At 33.0% G+C, this 19,175-nt stretch overlaps 1 protein-coding gene across 3 annotated transcripts in view; it reads right to left on the bottom strand.

Moving 5' to 3' along the window:
* Positions 1 to 19,175, bottom strand: part of LOC128987626 (thrombospondin type-1 domain-containing protein 7A-like) — a 268,164-nt gene that overhangs the window by 34,906 nt on the left and 214,083 nt on the right. For all 3 annotated transcript variants that reach the window (XM_054408575.1, XM_054408577.1, XM_054408576.1), the window contains one exon: positions 2,769 to 2,904. In XM_054408575.1, the coding sequence (XP_054264550.1) occupies positions 2,769 to 2,904 (136 nt within the window). The remainder of the gene's footprint in view (positions 1 to 2,768; positions 2,905 to 19,175) is intronic.

Here is a 19,175-nt window from a genome sequence, read left to right as displayed (position 1 = left end):
ACTTTCCAAGGACGTGGGCAAGAGTTTCAAGAGTAAATTTCTCAGATACAGGACAATGCCTGCACTGGTTCCCGTCCCTGGATCTCCCATGAAGACTTCTAAGGAATAACGTCTCCAACCATTTGCAAGTATTGTTTGAACTCGGCTTCTGTGAGACCACAACCTCTAGCCAAATTTTTATTGATCATATTACATTCTTTGATAATAATAATCCCATTAATGATCCCACATTTAAATCCTTACATTACAATCCCACTAATGATTTGGGGAAAAAATTAAAATTGGTTTATTATGGATTTTCCACTACAGTGAGCTTTCGTATAGTTGGAGCTTATCTTTGAACTTTTAACTGTTGGAGTAATAAGATTGACTATTATGCTTGTAAAAGAATATAACACAGTTTTGTACACTGTGGACAGTTGTATCATAACTTACTGTATTGGCAAGTTTATTAAGATATAGGCTAGTCAGCAATTAAGGAGCCATATTTTGAAGAACAAGTTCGCAATGTTATATGAACATCCTGGAAGAATGGGCAAATTAAAACCCAAAATTTGGAAAACCTAAATCTTGATCTACAATCTAAATATCCTAATTTTAGTGTCTGTCCTCAAAAATCAATGGTGACCATCACATACCACGCTAAATTCATATAAAAGATTGAGTTCCGCACAAAAGATGCTGAATGGAAATCAATTTCGAATCAACACTTCCATTCATCAGGTTCAATGTGAGAACTCTTTGTTGGGTTTTATTATGTTATTGAGCCTGCTGATGACAGCAGAATCGGGTTGGAATCAACTGCCTCCTATTTAAAGAGGTTTTTTATTTCGGTTTTTTTTAGTTAACTACTTTAAAAATTATTGGGAAGAAGACTAAAAAAAACTATACCTATTGTGCTTTAATTTTGTTAACATCAAAATATGACTGATCCAATTTAAAAGAAAATCCCTTCATTTTTTAATCTTGTTTTCATTTTTGTGTAACATTAAAATTTACAATTATTTGGGTGGTTTTACTACATTCCTATAGGGTTAAGCGGAATATTCTTTACATGGTAGATGTTTTACATGACTTGAATTTTACAATCAATTATGGAAATAGTTACGGTTTGAATTTAAGATAAATAGACATTAAAGTAAAGTAAAAAGAAATAAATATTCCGTGTATATAAATTTACCACGTTAAAATGAATTGGCCTAGTGAAGTAATACAAAGGCAGTGACGGAAACGGAAATAGTCTGGACTGGAAAACCTGGAAACAAGAACATAGACTTTGGACTCCAGAAGGCAACAGCAGGCCCACGGACAGTCTTTGGATTCGATCTTGTTGAATTTTCTTAACAAAGCGTTTAAAAAAATTAAGAGTTAGATTTCAACATAAAAATGAATAAATAAAGTATAGGTCTAATTGCTAACATACAAGATTTTATTTGTTTGAAAGTTGAATAAAATTGTAGTAAGGTGATGTTGGATTTAGATTCAGTGGTTACACAAAACACATTCTACAATGTGGATGTCCATTTAAGCATTCAAAGCATTAGGAAGCATTTAGCATTCTAAAATCAATAATGTCAGACTAAGTGGACCACAGAGAATGGTAGGCTAATTTGCGTGTAATCATAGCCGATTACATAGGATAAAGTGGGGTTGTAATGTGGAATAGTTTGTGCAAATGGTGAAATCTTATCCTTGTACAACGATGTTGGATGTGAGATTTGGTTAGCCTATACAAAAGTGTGAAGTGTTTTGCGTTGTGAAATTTTATATTTAACAAAGTTGTTGCATAAAGTGGGATTGCATTGTGGAATACACTGTGTCCATGACTAAGATCTTGTATCAAGATAATAACTTTGTAGTAAATGGTATACCTAATGGGTTTCTTGATAACATATACCAGTAGATTAGCGTATCGGAAATATTTTACTGGAGCATTCGACACCAACTGTTGGCCAACAGTTTTTATGCTAACAGGTTGCTTTTTACTTCACAAAAGAAGACAGTGAAGATAATTTGTAGTGTGAATAGAAGAACACATTGTAAGCCCCTTTTTGTGGGTCTTAACATTCTCACATTTCCATCTTTGTATGTTTTGGCAAATTTGTTGTATGTAAAAGAAAACATTTCTCACTTTGAAAGATATCTGATGTGCACAACTATTGTACTAGATCAAAAGATAATCTGTCTACACTAAGGCATAAGTATACAGCCACTCAAAATAGTTTTTAGTACCAAGGTGTTAAAATATACAATTTCTAGCCTGCATCCATCAAAAACCTGTGTGTTTTAAAATTCTAACAAGTTTTAAAAACTACTCTAACCCAGGTTTGCCTGTACAAACATGAAGAGTACTTTGGTTTAGAGTTTTAGTTATTTTAGTTGCTAGAGCCATCTTTATTGTTTTGTTTTTCTTTTGACGATTGTCATGAACTTTGTACATAGTATTAACGACAATAAATAATTTAATTTCATTTCAACTATTAATAATGAACTGAAAAAGGCCAACGCAACGTCATCAAGTGATCATAGTGGGTTGAGTCTTCCCATGGACTCAGTTCAGTGTTTGGACGAAATTGTTTTGGCCAATTTTACCTAAATAAATTTTTGTTTTCTTCACAATTTTGAATATCTTCTGAGATTTTAGAATGGAGCTAGGCTAGATCTATCATTATGCCTAGGACCTGGGCCTATAGTTAGGCTACCTAATGTCTTGTAACCTAGATATTATAGGGTAAAGCAGAGATAGTTTGTAGTGTGAGGTATCTTACATTGCCAGTGGCGTCCACACAGCCCTCCTGGACAACGGCCCAGTCTCCCCACTCACTGACACTGCAGTCTTGAGCAAGGATACAGGCTCTCTCTCGGGGTGGTAGCGACGTCTCGCCTTTCTCCTTTGTACACATACTGCAACAGAAACATTACATTATTTACCTACAAACTGAGATGAGAACCCAACTGGGTGTATTTGAACCAAAAATGAGTGAAGGATGAGTGTAGAATGGTGTGAGACTTATTGACTAGTTTGCTACTAACAAAGACAAGGCCAAGCTGTTTTTTAGTGGTGACTATTTGTTGAAAAGCGAAATGATTAAGGAGAGCTAGAGTTTTGAGCCATTAACAAGTTTTGAATTTGTTTATGATTTAACTGGGAACCTTTTGATTACTGGGCAAATACTAGAAACTTTGAACTACCCAGGTAACTTAACACTCAATGTAACTTATGTGTATAATAAATCCCTCTTTGAAATACTGAAATTTTCACACAAGTTACACAGTAAAGTATTATTTTTAATATGAAAGTGACAAATTCTATAAGTTAGAAAGAATAGTTTAGCCAGATTTACAAGAGTTAACTCAATCGCTGCCATTATATATTTGGCTTAAGACACAGTTTAATTATTTAATGAAATAACATGTAACCTTAGATGTTAATAGTAACCAAGCCCAAGCCATTCCCTCACTAAAATCATAAAATAGCCAATACAATTAAGGAGGAATTATATATTAAAAGTAATAAAGACAAGGAAGTTATTTTCCACAAATTAGCTTGGTAGACTAACTTAATTAACCTATAATTATTGCTGTATAATTCATCTTTAACAAAACACAGTTTCAATACACTTCATAATATTAACAGAAAATAATTTTTCATATAAAAAAATACCCCTGTCTATTTTGGCTTTCCTAAGTTAAAAGTCTAGGCTAAATTCAACTGTTTCCCAAAATATATTACACGAAGCAAAACTAGACACTGACACAGTTTAAGCATCAGCTTGTTCGCTTTTATGTATATTGACACTGATCATTAAGGCCTAATTAATAGCCTCAGAAGCAATCTTAGGAGCTTCCTTCCGACTTTGTAGCTAATTATAGGTTTGATATGGCAGTAAGTTTTCACAGTCTCAAATTGTCTACAAAAAACAGCCCTATTTTATGCATCAAGGTATCAATTTTCCTATACTAATGGCGTCACACAAACTGATATATTGTCTAACAGAATGGCGCTTTACTCAACACAAAACATCGAGATAAATGTTTCAGCATAACATTACATGGGTCCAGCACACTGCCCGAGCTATCTTGACTGAACGCTATCATTTATCATCGTGTACCTACATAACTTACTATAATGTTCGAAAAGAAAACAATGTCGGTTTATTTCAGTTAGGCTTTAGAAATAGTCTGTTAAAAGTTTACGACACACACATCACCCTAAAAACCCACTTCCAGAAATAGGTCTAAAAATTAGTATTTTCAGTTCTTGAATCAATAAGAATATAAAACACTTTGGTATACTAAAATACTTGTTATTTTAAGCTCTTTAAAAATGTTTAGAGAAAAATTGGGAACTTTTGTGTTTTGAGGGTCAAAAATTAGAAACCTTAATTTTTACCCCATAAAATCCCCCGTAAAACCCCGTTCCCATGGTCCAATCACGCTGGTTCGCGAACTCATTCAAGTTTATCCCGTCTTACACCTTTAAACCAAATTTCATCAAACTCGGACAAAAATTACGCAAGTTATCGCGTTCACGGACTATATAAAAAATTTAACAGAAAGCTTTTCCTGGGGACATAATCATAGAGAGAATGGATTTTTACTCGTTCATATGGACATTATGAGTAAATGTACTAAGCCAATCAGGAGATTACATATTCGTGATTTGGTTTTATATAAACACATGTCGACTAATATGTAGACTACATATTAAATAAAACGAGAACTGGAAATACCACACTCGTACAAAGGGATTGTCATTTCAACTATTTGAAAAACAATATCGTAGGGTAAAGCCAATTTTAAAAAGAAACTCTTTAAACAGAAAATTGGCTGTTAGTCTTGAGGATGAAAGAGCAAGGTAAAGTAGGACACTAAGGACCAAGACTCGAAACAAGTACTTGTGACTTAACAAGTCCTTCTACCTTGACCTACATCCACTTTATAACTATAGTATCAAGATCAAGATAAATAAACTAACTATATTTACTGACATTTTTTTAGTTAAGTTGAACAATTGTTAAAAAATAAATTTAACTTTATTTAGAATTAATTGTAAATTACTTTAAAATTAATTACAATTTATTAAGCTACCGACATTATGAATAACCTCGAAACGACGATGATCAATAACCTTAAATCATTGTTTCTTACAAACTTAAGCTCAAAAGTAGTTTAATTTACGATCAGATTTCTATAATATTATCAAAATATATTATATTTTTATAGCTTTCGGATGACCGATAAATATTAAAAAGTGTGTTAATTGCTGTTTATTTTAATCCAAAAATTGTACACGTCAGCTATGGTTTCGGCACCAACGTGGAACCATAGATAAAACATACTCCCTTGGTGTTGGTTAGTCTGGTGGTACCAACTTTAAAGTTATTTATGTACATAAAATTGACGATTGTCAGCACAGAATAAAAACATAAACTATGCCAAGTGCGATGAGCAATGACAACGCTTTGGTATCGAAACCATTGCTATGTACAATTCTTGGATTTCTTTGGTAGTATTTTCATAACTTACAAATATATGAATCCACTCTATTAATAAATCATGTTGAACACTCAGTACTTTGCGAAAACCTCAGTAATTCTTTAAGGAGAAAGTTAAAAGCGCAATAAAGTATTTAAGCTGGACCCAAATGGAATTATAAGGGTGCGTGGTTCACCACTCCAGACCGGCGCGCGGTCTAGTGGTCTGACCGATATACCGATTGAATTGTTTCACAATCTTCCTCGCAAAGTTCTCGACCCGAAGTTTTTACCTTGGTCGAACTCGGTTTAACCAAATACATTTACATACTGTGGTATTCCACAATAGGTTTAACATACTTCCGTGTAAATTTGTCATACAGATGGATTACAAAAAAACGACTTTAAGATACGGTTCTGTTAGTTAAAAGTGTATAATGTAGATTGATTATACGGTTCTGTTAGTTAAAAGTGTATAATGCAGATTGATTATTTTCTCGTATTTTACTAATATTTAAACTTATTATAAACAGAAGCCAATGTTTTCCCTTTGATATAAAAAGAGACACCCAAATATAATCAAGAGTAGAGTGCTTTAGGAAAAAGATGATATAATTACAGACTTTAACAATTCATTCTTAATTTACATGTCATTATTTTGTACATGAAAATTCTTCAAAAACATACGCACATTTACTACATTTTTCTTTAAATTAAATCATGTAATAGCATATGAGTTACCAGTGACCTTTTCGATTTGTGTCCAATGTATAGGCCTAAGTGTAAATATTTTTAAAGAGTTATTACACATTTTTATTTGGTATCCGTTTTGAGTTGTAAATTTCTTGAATGTTATATCCATCATTTGTATAAATAAGAACGTTTAAATAATTAATTTTGATACAGCTTTAACACAGTCATGCGCACCCTGATGTGCCTTGGTTATATCTAATCTTATCTTGGAGAAAATTGTAGTTAGTTATGGTCTACGATTGCAGAAATTTATTCGATAATGGCTTAGTGAATTGTACTTACTGTTCGATCGAATATGTTTTTTAAGATAAATATTAATAGATCTTAAAAAGGTGAAAAGATAATTCTCGTAAGTAATTTAAAGTAATATCAACGGTTTACAACAAAAGTTTAGGGTTGGTCCCCAATTGTGAGCAACTCGATAGGACGTATCAATGTATTTCAGTACTATTTATCAGTTCCTTGTTCCTTCAAATAATTAGCAAAACCAGTTTCTAAACTTGACAAAGAGTACATTAAACTGACACCGAGTAATCGAATCACTCATATATATCCTATATATATATATCCTATATATATATATCCTATATATATATATCCTATATATATATACATCATATATATAATATATATCTCCTTCATTTCTCATTTTGCGAGTCCCCGAGCGGGTCTTGATGTAAGCTAGGCCTGCCGGACCCTTATAATTCCCCTACCGCAACTTCTATTTGGGCCATTTAATCACTGAGATATTGAGTCCGTCCCAGACGGGTTGCAAGGTTCATTTAGTTTACGTCAAGCTGAGATCGAAAACTCAAATTCAAATAGATATACTCCCTAAGCGGATTATTTGGTACCTTTACGAAAACGGTATCTTTTCTAACATAAACCTATACACTTAGTCCTTCGAAATTAGGTTAATTCTGACTTTGTTTAAGTATAAAAAAGCTAATCAATTTGTAAGTACGAGTGTTTACTGTGATAAATAGACTTCTCGTCCTATTGTAATACTGTGGCCTGTTTCCTATATTTCATAGTGCACTGAGTATACAGGGTGATTGATATAAGTGTGCCAGCCGTTTTATTATAAAACCATAAGAGATTTCAAAAAAGTTAAATGGTAAGTGCCTTGGAATTTTTATTTAAACATTTTTAGTAAAGTCGAAACAATTATTTTAGCCTACATTTTTCTAATATGGCCGCCAACTTTCTGGTAGAAAATGTAATTTTAAGACGATTTTATACTTGTGATTTTGTTCATAAACCTAACCGTTTCAAAGATAATAATGGTTTAAGTTTTGAAATTTCTGCATGAAAAAGAGTTTCGATAAAGGTTAGGTTTATGAAAAAAATTACAAGAATAAAATTGTCTTAAAATGACCTTTTCTACCAGAATACATAATAAAATACAGGGTGTTCCATAAGAAAAATCAAAGTTGGCGGCCATATTGGAAAAATGGCGGCTTAAATAATTTGTTTGACTTGACTAAAATTTTTTTAATAAAAAATCCAAGGCACTTACCGTTTAACTTTTTTTGATATCTTATAGTTTTAGAATAAAACGGCTGGCACACTTATATCAATCACCCTGTATATGTATACTCAATGATAGTGGTGACGTTTGAGTGAGCTGATGTTGATTATATTTTCTCTTACTTTAGGGTACATTTTATATTTTGTGTTTTGACCTATGTCAAAAAGACAAAAAAATAGGACAAAGTTCCAAAAAAGAATAGTTAATTTTTGTAGTCATCAAAGTTAGTTGCATTAAAATTGTCATAAATTATCTCAAGGTTAAATGAATTATTTTAAAGATAGTATATTGATGTCACTATTTAACGTTAGTTAAGTAACCAGACAATTATTTTGATTGTTCTCATTACAGAAAATCGAAAAAGGCAATGGTGGTGAAAATCACAAAAAAGGTTGAATCCGCGATTAATTTATTCCTAAGTAATTCTAAATACAATTTCCTCCTTGGAAAGCTTTGAAACTATAAGAAGTTCAACAATACTGTAATTAACACCAATCACTAAATCAAACTTGTTTGTTGCTCTTGAGCTTCATTATCAAACAGTTTCAGTGTTTGATCAACTGCTGGATACAGCTTCTTTGAGAAGGAAGTAATGTTTAAGCTGCGACACAGTCTCAACAAAATCGTCTCGAAACTTTTACTGGGACAGTCTTGTAATTACTGAAATAAGTAATTTGCTTTTAGGCAACTTACCAAGTTTGAGAGTTGGGTTGAAAAAGATTTGATTTATAAAGGAATGTACGTTTTGGAATGTAACAAACATAGATTATTTGTTAATTTCCTTTCGTCTTGTGGAGGGTCTCAATTCTAGCCTTCGGGAGTTTTTAGAAAGGTTTCTCATTCTAGAAGCCTGTTTCTATCTGTGTGTCATATTTGTAAGGTTTGATTAGGTTAATGTCAAATAAATGTGAGATAAATAAACGACAAATAAGTGACAAATAAATGTGTGTGTAGAAAGGATGTGTCAGATTGCTGATACCATTTATTATTATTGTAATAATATAAGAATCGCTCTAATTATCATGATAGCACTGCAGATAGTCGTAGTTCTCACTAGTGCGGACGTTATTACACACTAGGGATATTGCATCCACAGATCATGCCTATATATCCACAATTCGTGAAATCCAAATGGCTGGCTAGATTACAGGACGACGCCACAGACTCATTCATAATTTTTCATTGTGGATTGCAACGCACTTGTTGGAGTTGAGTTAAATTTTAACCAAAATATAAATGTGATCCAGCACGAAAACCATCAAAACTGGCTTCAGAACATACAATGAAATGCATTACTTGCAGTAATCTAAGTCAATCACTCAACTGATCAACTTAATTTTACAAAATCCTCTCAGGTTTGATTCAGTTAGCTACCTCGAGGTAAACGATTGATTAATTTTCGAAATTTTGACAACATTAAAATACTTACACCATCTAAAATTATTTTTTTATGTACTAGCCAATACATAATATAGATTCTGTTGTATTAGCCAGACAGACCACACATGTAACACAAAGTACAAATTGCTTCCTGAATATTTCGCGGAGGCTGCAACTTCGCTGAGATATTTCCAAAGTTCAATTCATCTCCATTGTGGTCTTACAATGAAGTGCCGCTTTATTCCCAAGAGCCGATTCAATGGCGGTCGATGTTCTTTGTTTTGTTCGAGAAACAATGATTCCTCGGTGAGAGCAAACTCTAGCTTCCCTTATTTAAAACCGAACGCCGATATTAGAAACTGAAGCGAATTTTGTATTTGCTAACAGTCCAAATTTATTACTTAATGGATTATAAATAGCGAAAAATAACTAAAGAAAATTATAATTTTCAACACAGAACTGACATGATTTTACACTATTCTTTATACATTTTAGTGGTAAATATATTACCAATCATTTTAAATATATTGATCAATCCTTACCATTGTACTTAGTTATTCAGTAACATGTGATGTGATTTGCTAACAACAATACATTGGTTCTATTTCTACCAAATTTGTTACTCGTGTACTGGTAATAAGTTGTAAGTTGTTTGAAGGTCCCAATTATTTATTGAAAGAGGTAGATGCCATTGGCAAAACATGATTTGAATGCACGTCAGTGGCTTGGTCGAAATGACGAGCATATTCACTCCTAATGAGACTCCTTGAAAGGAAAGGTTTTCGACCATTCAAAAACTGATTTCTATAAAAGTAGTGGGACGGCATGTAAACCAGGGGTGCCCATCCCCCCCTAGACTCATGACGCACCCCCCCCCCAATTGAGCAACAGCCCCCCCCCCCAACAAATGATAAACATTATTCCCCCGCCCAGTATTATTTGTAAAACTAATTGAAGTTTTATAATTTTTTAGATATTGAAAATTCAAACCCAGTTAATCTATATAAATAAAGTTATAGTATTGTATGTACATTGCTCAGAATTATACATATTTTGGGTTATTTTTACGTTTTATACATTGAAGAAGTTTAAAAATGTCTTATGTCCAATTTATGTCCGTCTGTCACGGCCCAGAAGGCATTTTACGCAGCCTACTCGTACTGATTATGATTCTAATGGTTTGATTGTATTACAGGATTGGCGAGTGTCCTTAGCCATTAAAATATGGCCTCACTATTTTGAAAATAAAATAACGGACGATCAAAAACCCAATTTTGTGTGATTTTTCAAGTTTTTTCTCCATGTTTACTACATACGTCATTTATGAAACACTAATAATCTGTTAAGAGAACACGTCATATATGAAATTACGAACAGCTGTTTAGATAAATATTCCTTTTTCTAGCTGTCACTGACATGTTTACATAAATGTTGTTTACGAATACTGTGTAGGCCCTATAACCATTTCCGATCACTTTTGTAACCATTTCCGATCAAGTTTGTAACTATTTCCGATCTCTTTTGTAAGCAAATACAAAATCAAGTGATATTAATAATGTGTGGCTTTGGCTTACATAACGGGTTTGATTTATCACGGGTACAGTATGTAACTGTAAATTAAATTAAATAACTACCCATCATCCAGGTCGGGAACCGGAGATTCTGTGTGTATCAAGTTGTACTTGAATTTTGATTACCGGGAAAAGACCGTGAATCAGTGTTGTACAGGACTGGAAAACTTATCTTTCTATATAGGCCTAAATAAAATTAGAGTTTTATACCTCAATTTAAGGTTTTTTATTGCCAGAATGCCCAGAATATCTATATAGCGTTCGTAACCTCTGCTTAACGAATTGTCAGCGTCTTTCTCTTGATATAACGACCCGCTCTCCCTCCCTTTGGAAACATCACAGCTCCTTCGATGAAAATGAAATGGAAACAACGCTTGCGCCAACAATCGTCTGCTCCGTTTTACACTAGTCTGCTGTGCGCTATGTTACAACAGATTTCAGATACAACAGCTGGGGAATGATGACGTTAATGCATAGTAAACTGTGATTGAGTGATTAGTAACCATGGTAACTTTAGTAAGGCTGTGATTGGGCAATGAGAAGGCCTAAATATGGCGACTTGTTGAATTTGTGTTTGAATTGAAGAGAAACCTAAAGAACAGAAGATTAAAGAAAGAGAATAACAAGATTGTTCTCGTTACATTCTTTTTTAAGGGTGTTTTTACTATCTCTAAATACAATTTTACACTTTTTTATTACTTATCTATCAATTCCAATGCTGTGATACAGCACCTACCGGCAGCCTGAGCAGTAGCTTATAACACTTTCTAAGGTACACACACTAATAACACTACATTTACGTTATTTATAGCAATGCAGTGTTTGGCTAGTTATTAGTTGAATTTGAGTTAGCTTTAATTTTAAACATTGCCGTTTGTACATCTGAACCAAGATAAATGATTTAAAATGTCATTATTGCACAATAATAATGATTGTGCAATATTGAATTTTGTTTATAAAAATGCAAATCGTGACGTTAATGGCTGTTTACAGCGTTTTAATGGGTTTGTCATCTGTTTGTATACTATTGGATTAACCGTACTTTTAATTATCCCCCTCCCTATAAGTCCTTTATAAGTATTATACCCTATGCTACTTGATTGTATTTTAACGAGCTATGTCAACAAAGCGTTCTGTGCTGAGTCGCGGTGTAGCTGGACGTGTCTGTACCACGAGTTATCTTTATCTATCACAGCAGTTGAGCCAGCCATTCCGTGCCCTCCCTCCTAGATCTCACGTCTTGCTAATCTTGAATAATAACTTGCTACACGAATCCTAAACTATCCTAAAATCCTATTTTAACTAATTGAATTCAATAATATAACTATTGTCATTAATTAATCGACTTTCTATCTGGTGATTTCGTAATATATCTTTGATTGTCGTCACGTTGAACACTGTTGCAATTAACTTTACTCACCCCCCCCCCCCATTTGAATTTTTTGCAACCCCCCCCAAGAATTTCAATGACGCAGTCTGCGTCACAGCCCCCCCTTGTGGGCACCACTGTGTAAACTATTTGTTTTGTATTATTGTTTTGTTATGTAACATGTTGTGTTATTATTTTGTAATTTTAATCTTTAAATGAAATAACCCTTGGTCTAGATTTGTGTAATAATGTCATTTCTGAATATGAAATTTGTTTCCATTTTCCCAACAAAAATAGATAAATGGTAATAAAAAAAAAAAAAATAAACTAAATAGAGTGAGTTGTATGTAGTAAGGATTACACGTTTTGGATAGCTAAGGGATCCATCCTCACCTAAACGAACGTTTAATTGATTATGCCCAATAGTTGTCCAGTGCACTCCCATTCATTGACCTCCTTCATTCTCCAATTCGTGTTCGACAACTAGCAAGTATAAACAAAAGTCGTCAAATTCGTCAACGCTCAGTTGTATTCTTTTAAAAATTTCACCAACTACACAATATCACAGCAATATTCAAATCTTGTTACTGGAAATCTGCTGAAACCCCAGAGTGACTTACTTCTGACAGTATGACATGACGCTGCGTCTATGTGATAGTGGTTTAAAGCTTCCAAAGGGAGTGAATGTAGTAAAATCCGTTATACGTCATTACCTTAACTTTTACTTTTCGAAATAATATTTCAATCTTGGTACAATGTCACATTCGTGGTACCTGCCTACAAAATATAGCAGAGAACATAGCTGCTGGTCTAATAAAAAAAATGTGTAGCTTTTCCACATTTAGACGCTGCCTTGCTTGGAAACATAATTAAGTGATTTATTATTTTTTGACCTAAACAACAATTTAGATTAGTTGAAGGTATAGTCCGGCGTAACCTTGCAAACCTGTCTTTCCCAATGCATTGCAGGCTCCTACCACTGATTTACCATGTGATATGGCAACAGTACGTCACTCATTCACTGTTTTAGACACATATTAGTAATTATAACGGCCAGTGAAGATTAAATAAGCCTCAATTTCTAAAGACATGCTACTAAATTAATTACTTAACACCCAGTAAAATTGGTGACAATATTGTCTGCTGACTAACTTTATTGCGATTTCCTTGATAATCAAATCTATTCGATTACCACGATTTATAATCAAATTATGTGTTGTCACATGTACAGTATGATCTGTGTCGTATGCATCTGACATGGAATTACTATTACTACCTAGTATTGACAACCTTCGGAATTACTTTTATTTAGATTTGAGTTATTTGTCTCCCGCTCTCCAAATCTTTCATATCTGGTCGAGTTTCGTACGCAAAAGACTACGATTTAAGCTTGTAAACATTATTTTTAGATTGTGCTTAACGTGGAATGATTTTATACAATTTCGCATTTGATTAGTATGCAAAGTGTAGACGATTTAAAAATGAAAGTACAACTGTTTCCATCGGGATACTGACGGAACTCAAATGTAATTTGTTTTTGTTTTACAAATCCTATTTCCAGTCTCGCTAAGAGGTGGAAAGAACTAATATTGACAGTTGTAACTCAATACATCTGTCAATTCCCTATAAGCACAGACATTGATTGACAACTAGATGCAGATTTATCTGGGATGTTGTGTTGGTTTTAGTGTCACTCAAACTATGATCTAGGGTGCTTATCTCTTGATGAACACAATGTTTTGAATGCAAGGTGAGTTGTAACTACCCTCACTCCAGCATACCGGCAGACTAAACAAATTTCAATTTTCCAGATTACAAAAACATTTCTTTAGGCATGGTAGTTATATTAATACTTCTGTTTGCTGCTACAGGGGAGTAAATAAAGTATTTTTAAAATGAAATGTCAACGGCTTTGTGTGTAGTGAATAAATTTGCCAAATTTTATCAAAATATTTCCATATCCAAGCAAACTTTCAATTTAAGTAGATCGGTCCGGATCTAGGTGTTACTATACGAAAATACCTTCTACCATGTAGGGTAAATTTCTAAAAACTAAATATCTTTAAAAAAAATTTCAAAATATTAATCGGACTGTGATAACTTTGAATTACACATTCGGATATTGCGTAGCACACTTTGCCATTAGTCTGTGTTTAAATGATGAATAGACTGATGAAGCATGGCTAGAATGGTAATGGTTGCTTAGCCCTATTGTTCAAGGAGTTATAGCATTATCAGATTACTGTAGTCCTAAATTACTTTGGCGCTGCTTTAGAATCATGTATCTCATTTAGATAAATGACAATCGAGATACTCTCTTAAAACTTTGAGGTATTGAAAGAAAACAAAATTTAAAAAAGCTTATGTCTTATGATCAGTACTTAAATACCTTTTACTTAAACGTCAACCATTAGGTATTTTAAGCCAAGTATGAATGGAGATTAGTGTAGGATGAGTGGCATGATCTTGTTACTGGCAAGATGTGAGAGGTAAGTCCTTTATGTACGGGTTTAAACTTGGACAATTACAATAAGATTTGGGTTTGTTCTGCATTTAAGTATTTGATAACAAGTAACATTATACAACGAATTTGCAGGATTTGTAATGATTCTATGGTCCGATTTTCAAAGTTAGGTCCGATTAGGCACTCATAATGAATAAATACAGTTCTTAATATAATTAAAAACATGTATAAGCAATTAGTTGCTAGAAAAAGTTTGCAACACACTAACTATTATGTTGAATAATGAAAAATAACTTGTTGTATCGAAAACGTACTGAAAAACTTGATTATTTAGGAAGGATTTGATTTATGAATACTGTGCTTTGTAGGAACTTGCTAATCTTTAAGCAATTCAAAGATCTACCAGAAGTCGCTTTGATTAGTTTTCAGTTTCAATATTCACGAATGTACTAGAAACTTAGGAAGGATATCAAACAACAACAAATAAATCTTTAGAAGCCAAACAAAAGTTCGTAAATAGTTAGGTCTCTTTGATAAAAATAGCCGTGGAGTTTGTAAAATAACAGTACAAAATAGCGAAAATTTTAACACAATCTACAGATGCCATAAATATAACTCGAAATCGTTTTCAAACAATCCTTTGGGATGACAAATCTCTAATATGTTTGTTTAGTCAATATTAGTATTTAGTTTTATGAATATATCAGTCCTTAAAAATTATCCACGAGAATTAATTTACGGGAGATCGGAATACTACAAATATCAACGTAAACTCAATCTTGACCCAGACAAAGGTTAGAACAAACAATATCATGTTAGTTAGTCAGAGGATAAGTAGCCATCGTAAAATTGAATGAGACAGAAAGAATTGGTTCTAAGCGACGCGTTTCGATTAACAATGTATCAGCTGATCGGCGACTTTACCTGTGACGTCAGAGCGTACAAGGCCATCTGCTCCTGACAAGGAAATATGTGACGTCATAGTCGCTTTACTGTGCAGCATGAGAGTAGGAAAAGAGGTGGATCTATGACATTTCCTGTCCAGAAGCAACTATCTAACAACCTGGTTCACATAGTTTGTGTGAAAGATTTATATTTTTTACCAAATAATAGGGGATTCTTTTCATGGTGAGAGTATTAGTAATTTAATAGTAGTTTTCCCTGTATTTTACAACGGGATGACCACTGTAAGGAAATACAATCATTAAAGTTACTTTAAGAAATAGCCATAACAAAGTTACTTTACGGTTTAAGAAAAAGTAAACCTTTTGCAGTACGGCGAAAAATTTAATACAAAAATAATCTTCAATACCAATGATCAGTATGTTGCAAATCAACGGTCCGAATATTTGCTTCAAGCAATGTGACCACCCGCTCTATCTTTACGTAGCAAATGTTTGTCAACTGTTTATAAATGTTCGTCGACGACAGGAAGTTGCTGGCTAGTTAGGATAAGCTGTTAGCGTCAAAGTTGGATGGTCACTAACTCATTATACAATTATCTGGACAATCCTTTGTGCACAAAGCTCATCATAGTAACTACCTAACTCTAGCCTCGACGTACTAAACAGAGCATGACATTGTTATATCAAATTGCTCAACATTGCTAGTAAAATAAAAAATAAATTTGATTTGGATTGAAATTCTAAATTTGGTGATTTCAGTTTTAGTAATCTACAATATTACTAAATTGAGGTTTCCCTCTACGATTTATTTCGCTTAAATGAAAAAAAAGAGGCAATATTTGCGTGTTTTGAGTCTCCTAGGGCTACGCATCGTGGACGTTCGACGTTCTCATTTGATGCTTGAAGTAAGTATTGATCTACGGAAAAACCACGATACTTTTCCTAAAGTTACCTTACAAAGAAGGTTTCCTTGGACTGATTATATCACGCTAAGTAGCTATTTGCTTCATTAACTAAATTGTTTCACACTAGTTTTACTTTACCAAACTCCAGTACTCCAACCAAACAATATAAAACAGAGTGTTGTTATAAGTTAAATACGTGTACGCTTGAAAATAAGTTGGCTACACAAGATACGTCTACGATCAGCTGGTGCAGCGTTTCACAGCGTTTGAGTATTGATTCTACGATTTAACCTGTTCAACCACGAAATATTATTCTATTTTCGTTTACGTTTGGAGTTATGTAACCTAAAACTGTTTAGTGTTTAAAAGACTTATTATTTATATGCTTTTTAATAATTGTAAGAAAAATATAATGTGTAACGTGAGTGCAAAGTAATTACTGTGTATATATCTAGTGCGTTAACATTTTGTCTCATGAGTGGCCACTTCGCCCACGAGTTACACAAATAACTTTTTCCTCTTTTTACATTTTCTTGACATACATATACAGTTACTTATTTTCCCCTACCACTAATCTGAATGATCAAAAACAAACAAAACTTTATAAAACCATGTCATACAGTTGAGTTTTGTTTCTCTAACCAAAGGTAGATCTTTAATTAAATAGAGTAGATTTAAAGAACAAAAAAATTGTTCTGTGTGTTCACCTCGTTGCAACACACGCATGGATTAGTTCAAAGTTGTAGCATTTCATTATCTACACACCACCGTTTGACGAATTAATGCAACATTGACTACATCGGATTGGTGAATGAACGTTTTATAGAAATGTGTATAAAGGTTTATCGAACTCTTTAAATGGATACTATGAGCTGGTGCCAAACACACCAAACCTTTGTTGAAATATCTTTTGTCTTGAACTCCTTTGTTAGGTCTTATAAGGATTGTGATCTCACCTTTCAATTAATCGTCAAACCACCAAGATCAGAACACCAGTGGGTGTATTTCAACCAAAATATGAACGAACGATAAGTGTAAGCTGGATTGAATGTCCTTTGTACCGTTGTGACTAGACTAGGCGTTTCTTCTTTTCCTAGATAGCTTATAATCAAGGACGGTTAAATATAGTTTCGAACCATCAATAGCTATCGACGTTTCCCAGGATCGAACCGGTGACCTGTAACCACTCGGATGTCCTTTCGGGGACGCTCTTCATTTACCTTCAGGAGTATTTCTTTAGTAGTTGGTACGACAGATCCCCTAATTTACAGTGGTTAGAAGGAAGGCTTGCGTATTTCGGTCTGGCGAATTGTACAACGAATTGAAAATATCTTCAAAGAGGTCTGCATAAGTTATTTTAAATATATAAAAATAAGTTCCAAGCTGGACAGGAGTTTGTTTATTAATACCAAGGATAACTCCTGTTATATATTTTGTAATATGTAACATAACTTGCCTAAATCTAATCTGAAAAGAAGTTTTAACTACAGTAAAACAACTGAATGAATAAGAACGGTTTATTTATTAACATAGAATATAAAAGGATTGAAAATGCATTTTTTTTAAATACCGACTTATATACTTTAGGTTGAATCATAAACTAGTTTTATTTTTAATGTGAAGGATGAGATATTTATAAAGTAGATTGGATCGTGGTATTAATATGTTTTTTTTTACCTCTATAAATTCAATGTTCGTAGTCATGTAGATGAACCATTAGTTGGCGATCTTTTATTGGGGTTTTATTATTTTTTCAATTAATAGCAAACAACCTATACATTCACAAACTTTGCAAATTATTTCTGATTATTTTTGCAGAGGCGAGATAACAAAACTAAATATTTGTAAATGTGAGAGAAACGCAAATCCATTGAGGAAAACGCATATTTTGAAGAGGGTGCGGGTTAAATTGGATGTTTAATTAAACAAATAGGTTTACAAAAGTAAACCATACAGATCCTGATTAGTGATGAAGCTTAACTGTACAATATTTGTTTTACATATTTAATCTGTTATTCTAAGAACGCTAATATTTTATAGATTACACGGTGCTATAATTTTCAATACATTACATCGATTACTATTGATTCTTTTAATTTATAATTTATAATGTAATTATTAAACTGTTTGGAACAAATAATATTATTTTGTGTGCCAAGTAAAACTCTCTAAGTAGCCAACTGATAAGGAATGCCAATCCAAAACTAAACCTAAGAATAAGAGTGCTTATCTGCAAGGTTGATAGAGGAGACTGTCAAAGTTTTCGTATAAAAGATTAAAGTACAGTTTAAAGAATAGAGCTTATTCAAGGTGACATTGATTCATTTAACTTATTCAATGAATTGTTCACGATTTGACCGTTTATTTGAAATTACAAGCAACAAATTGATATTTTGTTTTAAGAAAATACATAGGTTATGTAAATAAAACCTACAATATATTATACTCATACCTTTTAGAAAATTATACTTATATTCTTTGTTGTATGGCAACAACGTTTACAATAGATTATTTGTTATTGTAGCTGTTTTGGGATACATACCTGTTGGCTATTGTAAATTGTTTGTTGTATAAATAAATAGTAATTCAAGGAGCTAAGGTGGAGTAGTGTTTACGTATATGATAATCAAAACATTAATCTCCGTATTCAATGTTTTCCCGTATAAAGTTGACATTATTGGTTAACATTCTGAACATTACTGAATAAGAAATGCTTTGCACAGTGGAAGATGCACTTTTCCTTATTGCCCTAACCGTGTATTTTCAACCAAAACTCAAACGTAAAAAAAACTTGTTTCATATTCTATGCATAGGAGAGAA

Source organism: Macrosteles quadrilineatus, unplaced genomic scaffold (genome assembly GCF_028750875.1).
Source record: "Macrosteles quadrilineatus isolate MER2022 unplaced genomic scaffold, UCM_ALF_1.0 Scaffold_2__2_contigs__length_208266976, whole genome shotgun sequence".
Lineage (NCBI taxonomy): Eukaryota > Metazoa > Arthropoda > Insecta > Hemiptera > Cicadellidae > Macrosteles > Macrosteles quadrilineatus.
Note: the sequence above shows the minus strand (reverse complement) of the source record. Positions and strands in the feature narration are given on the sequence as shown.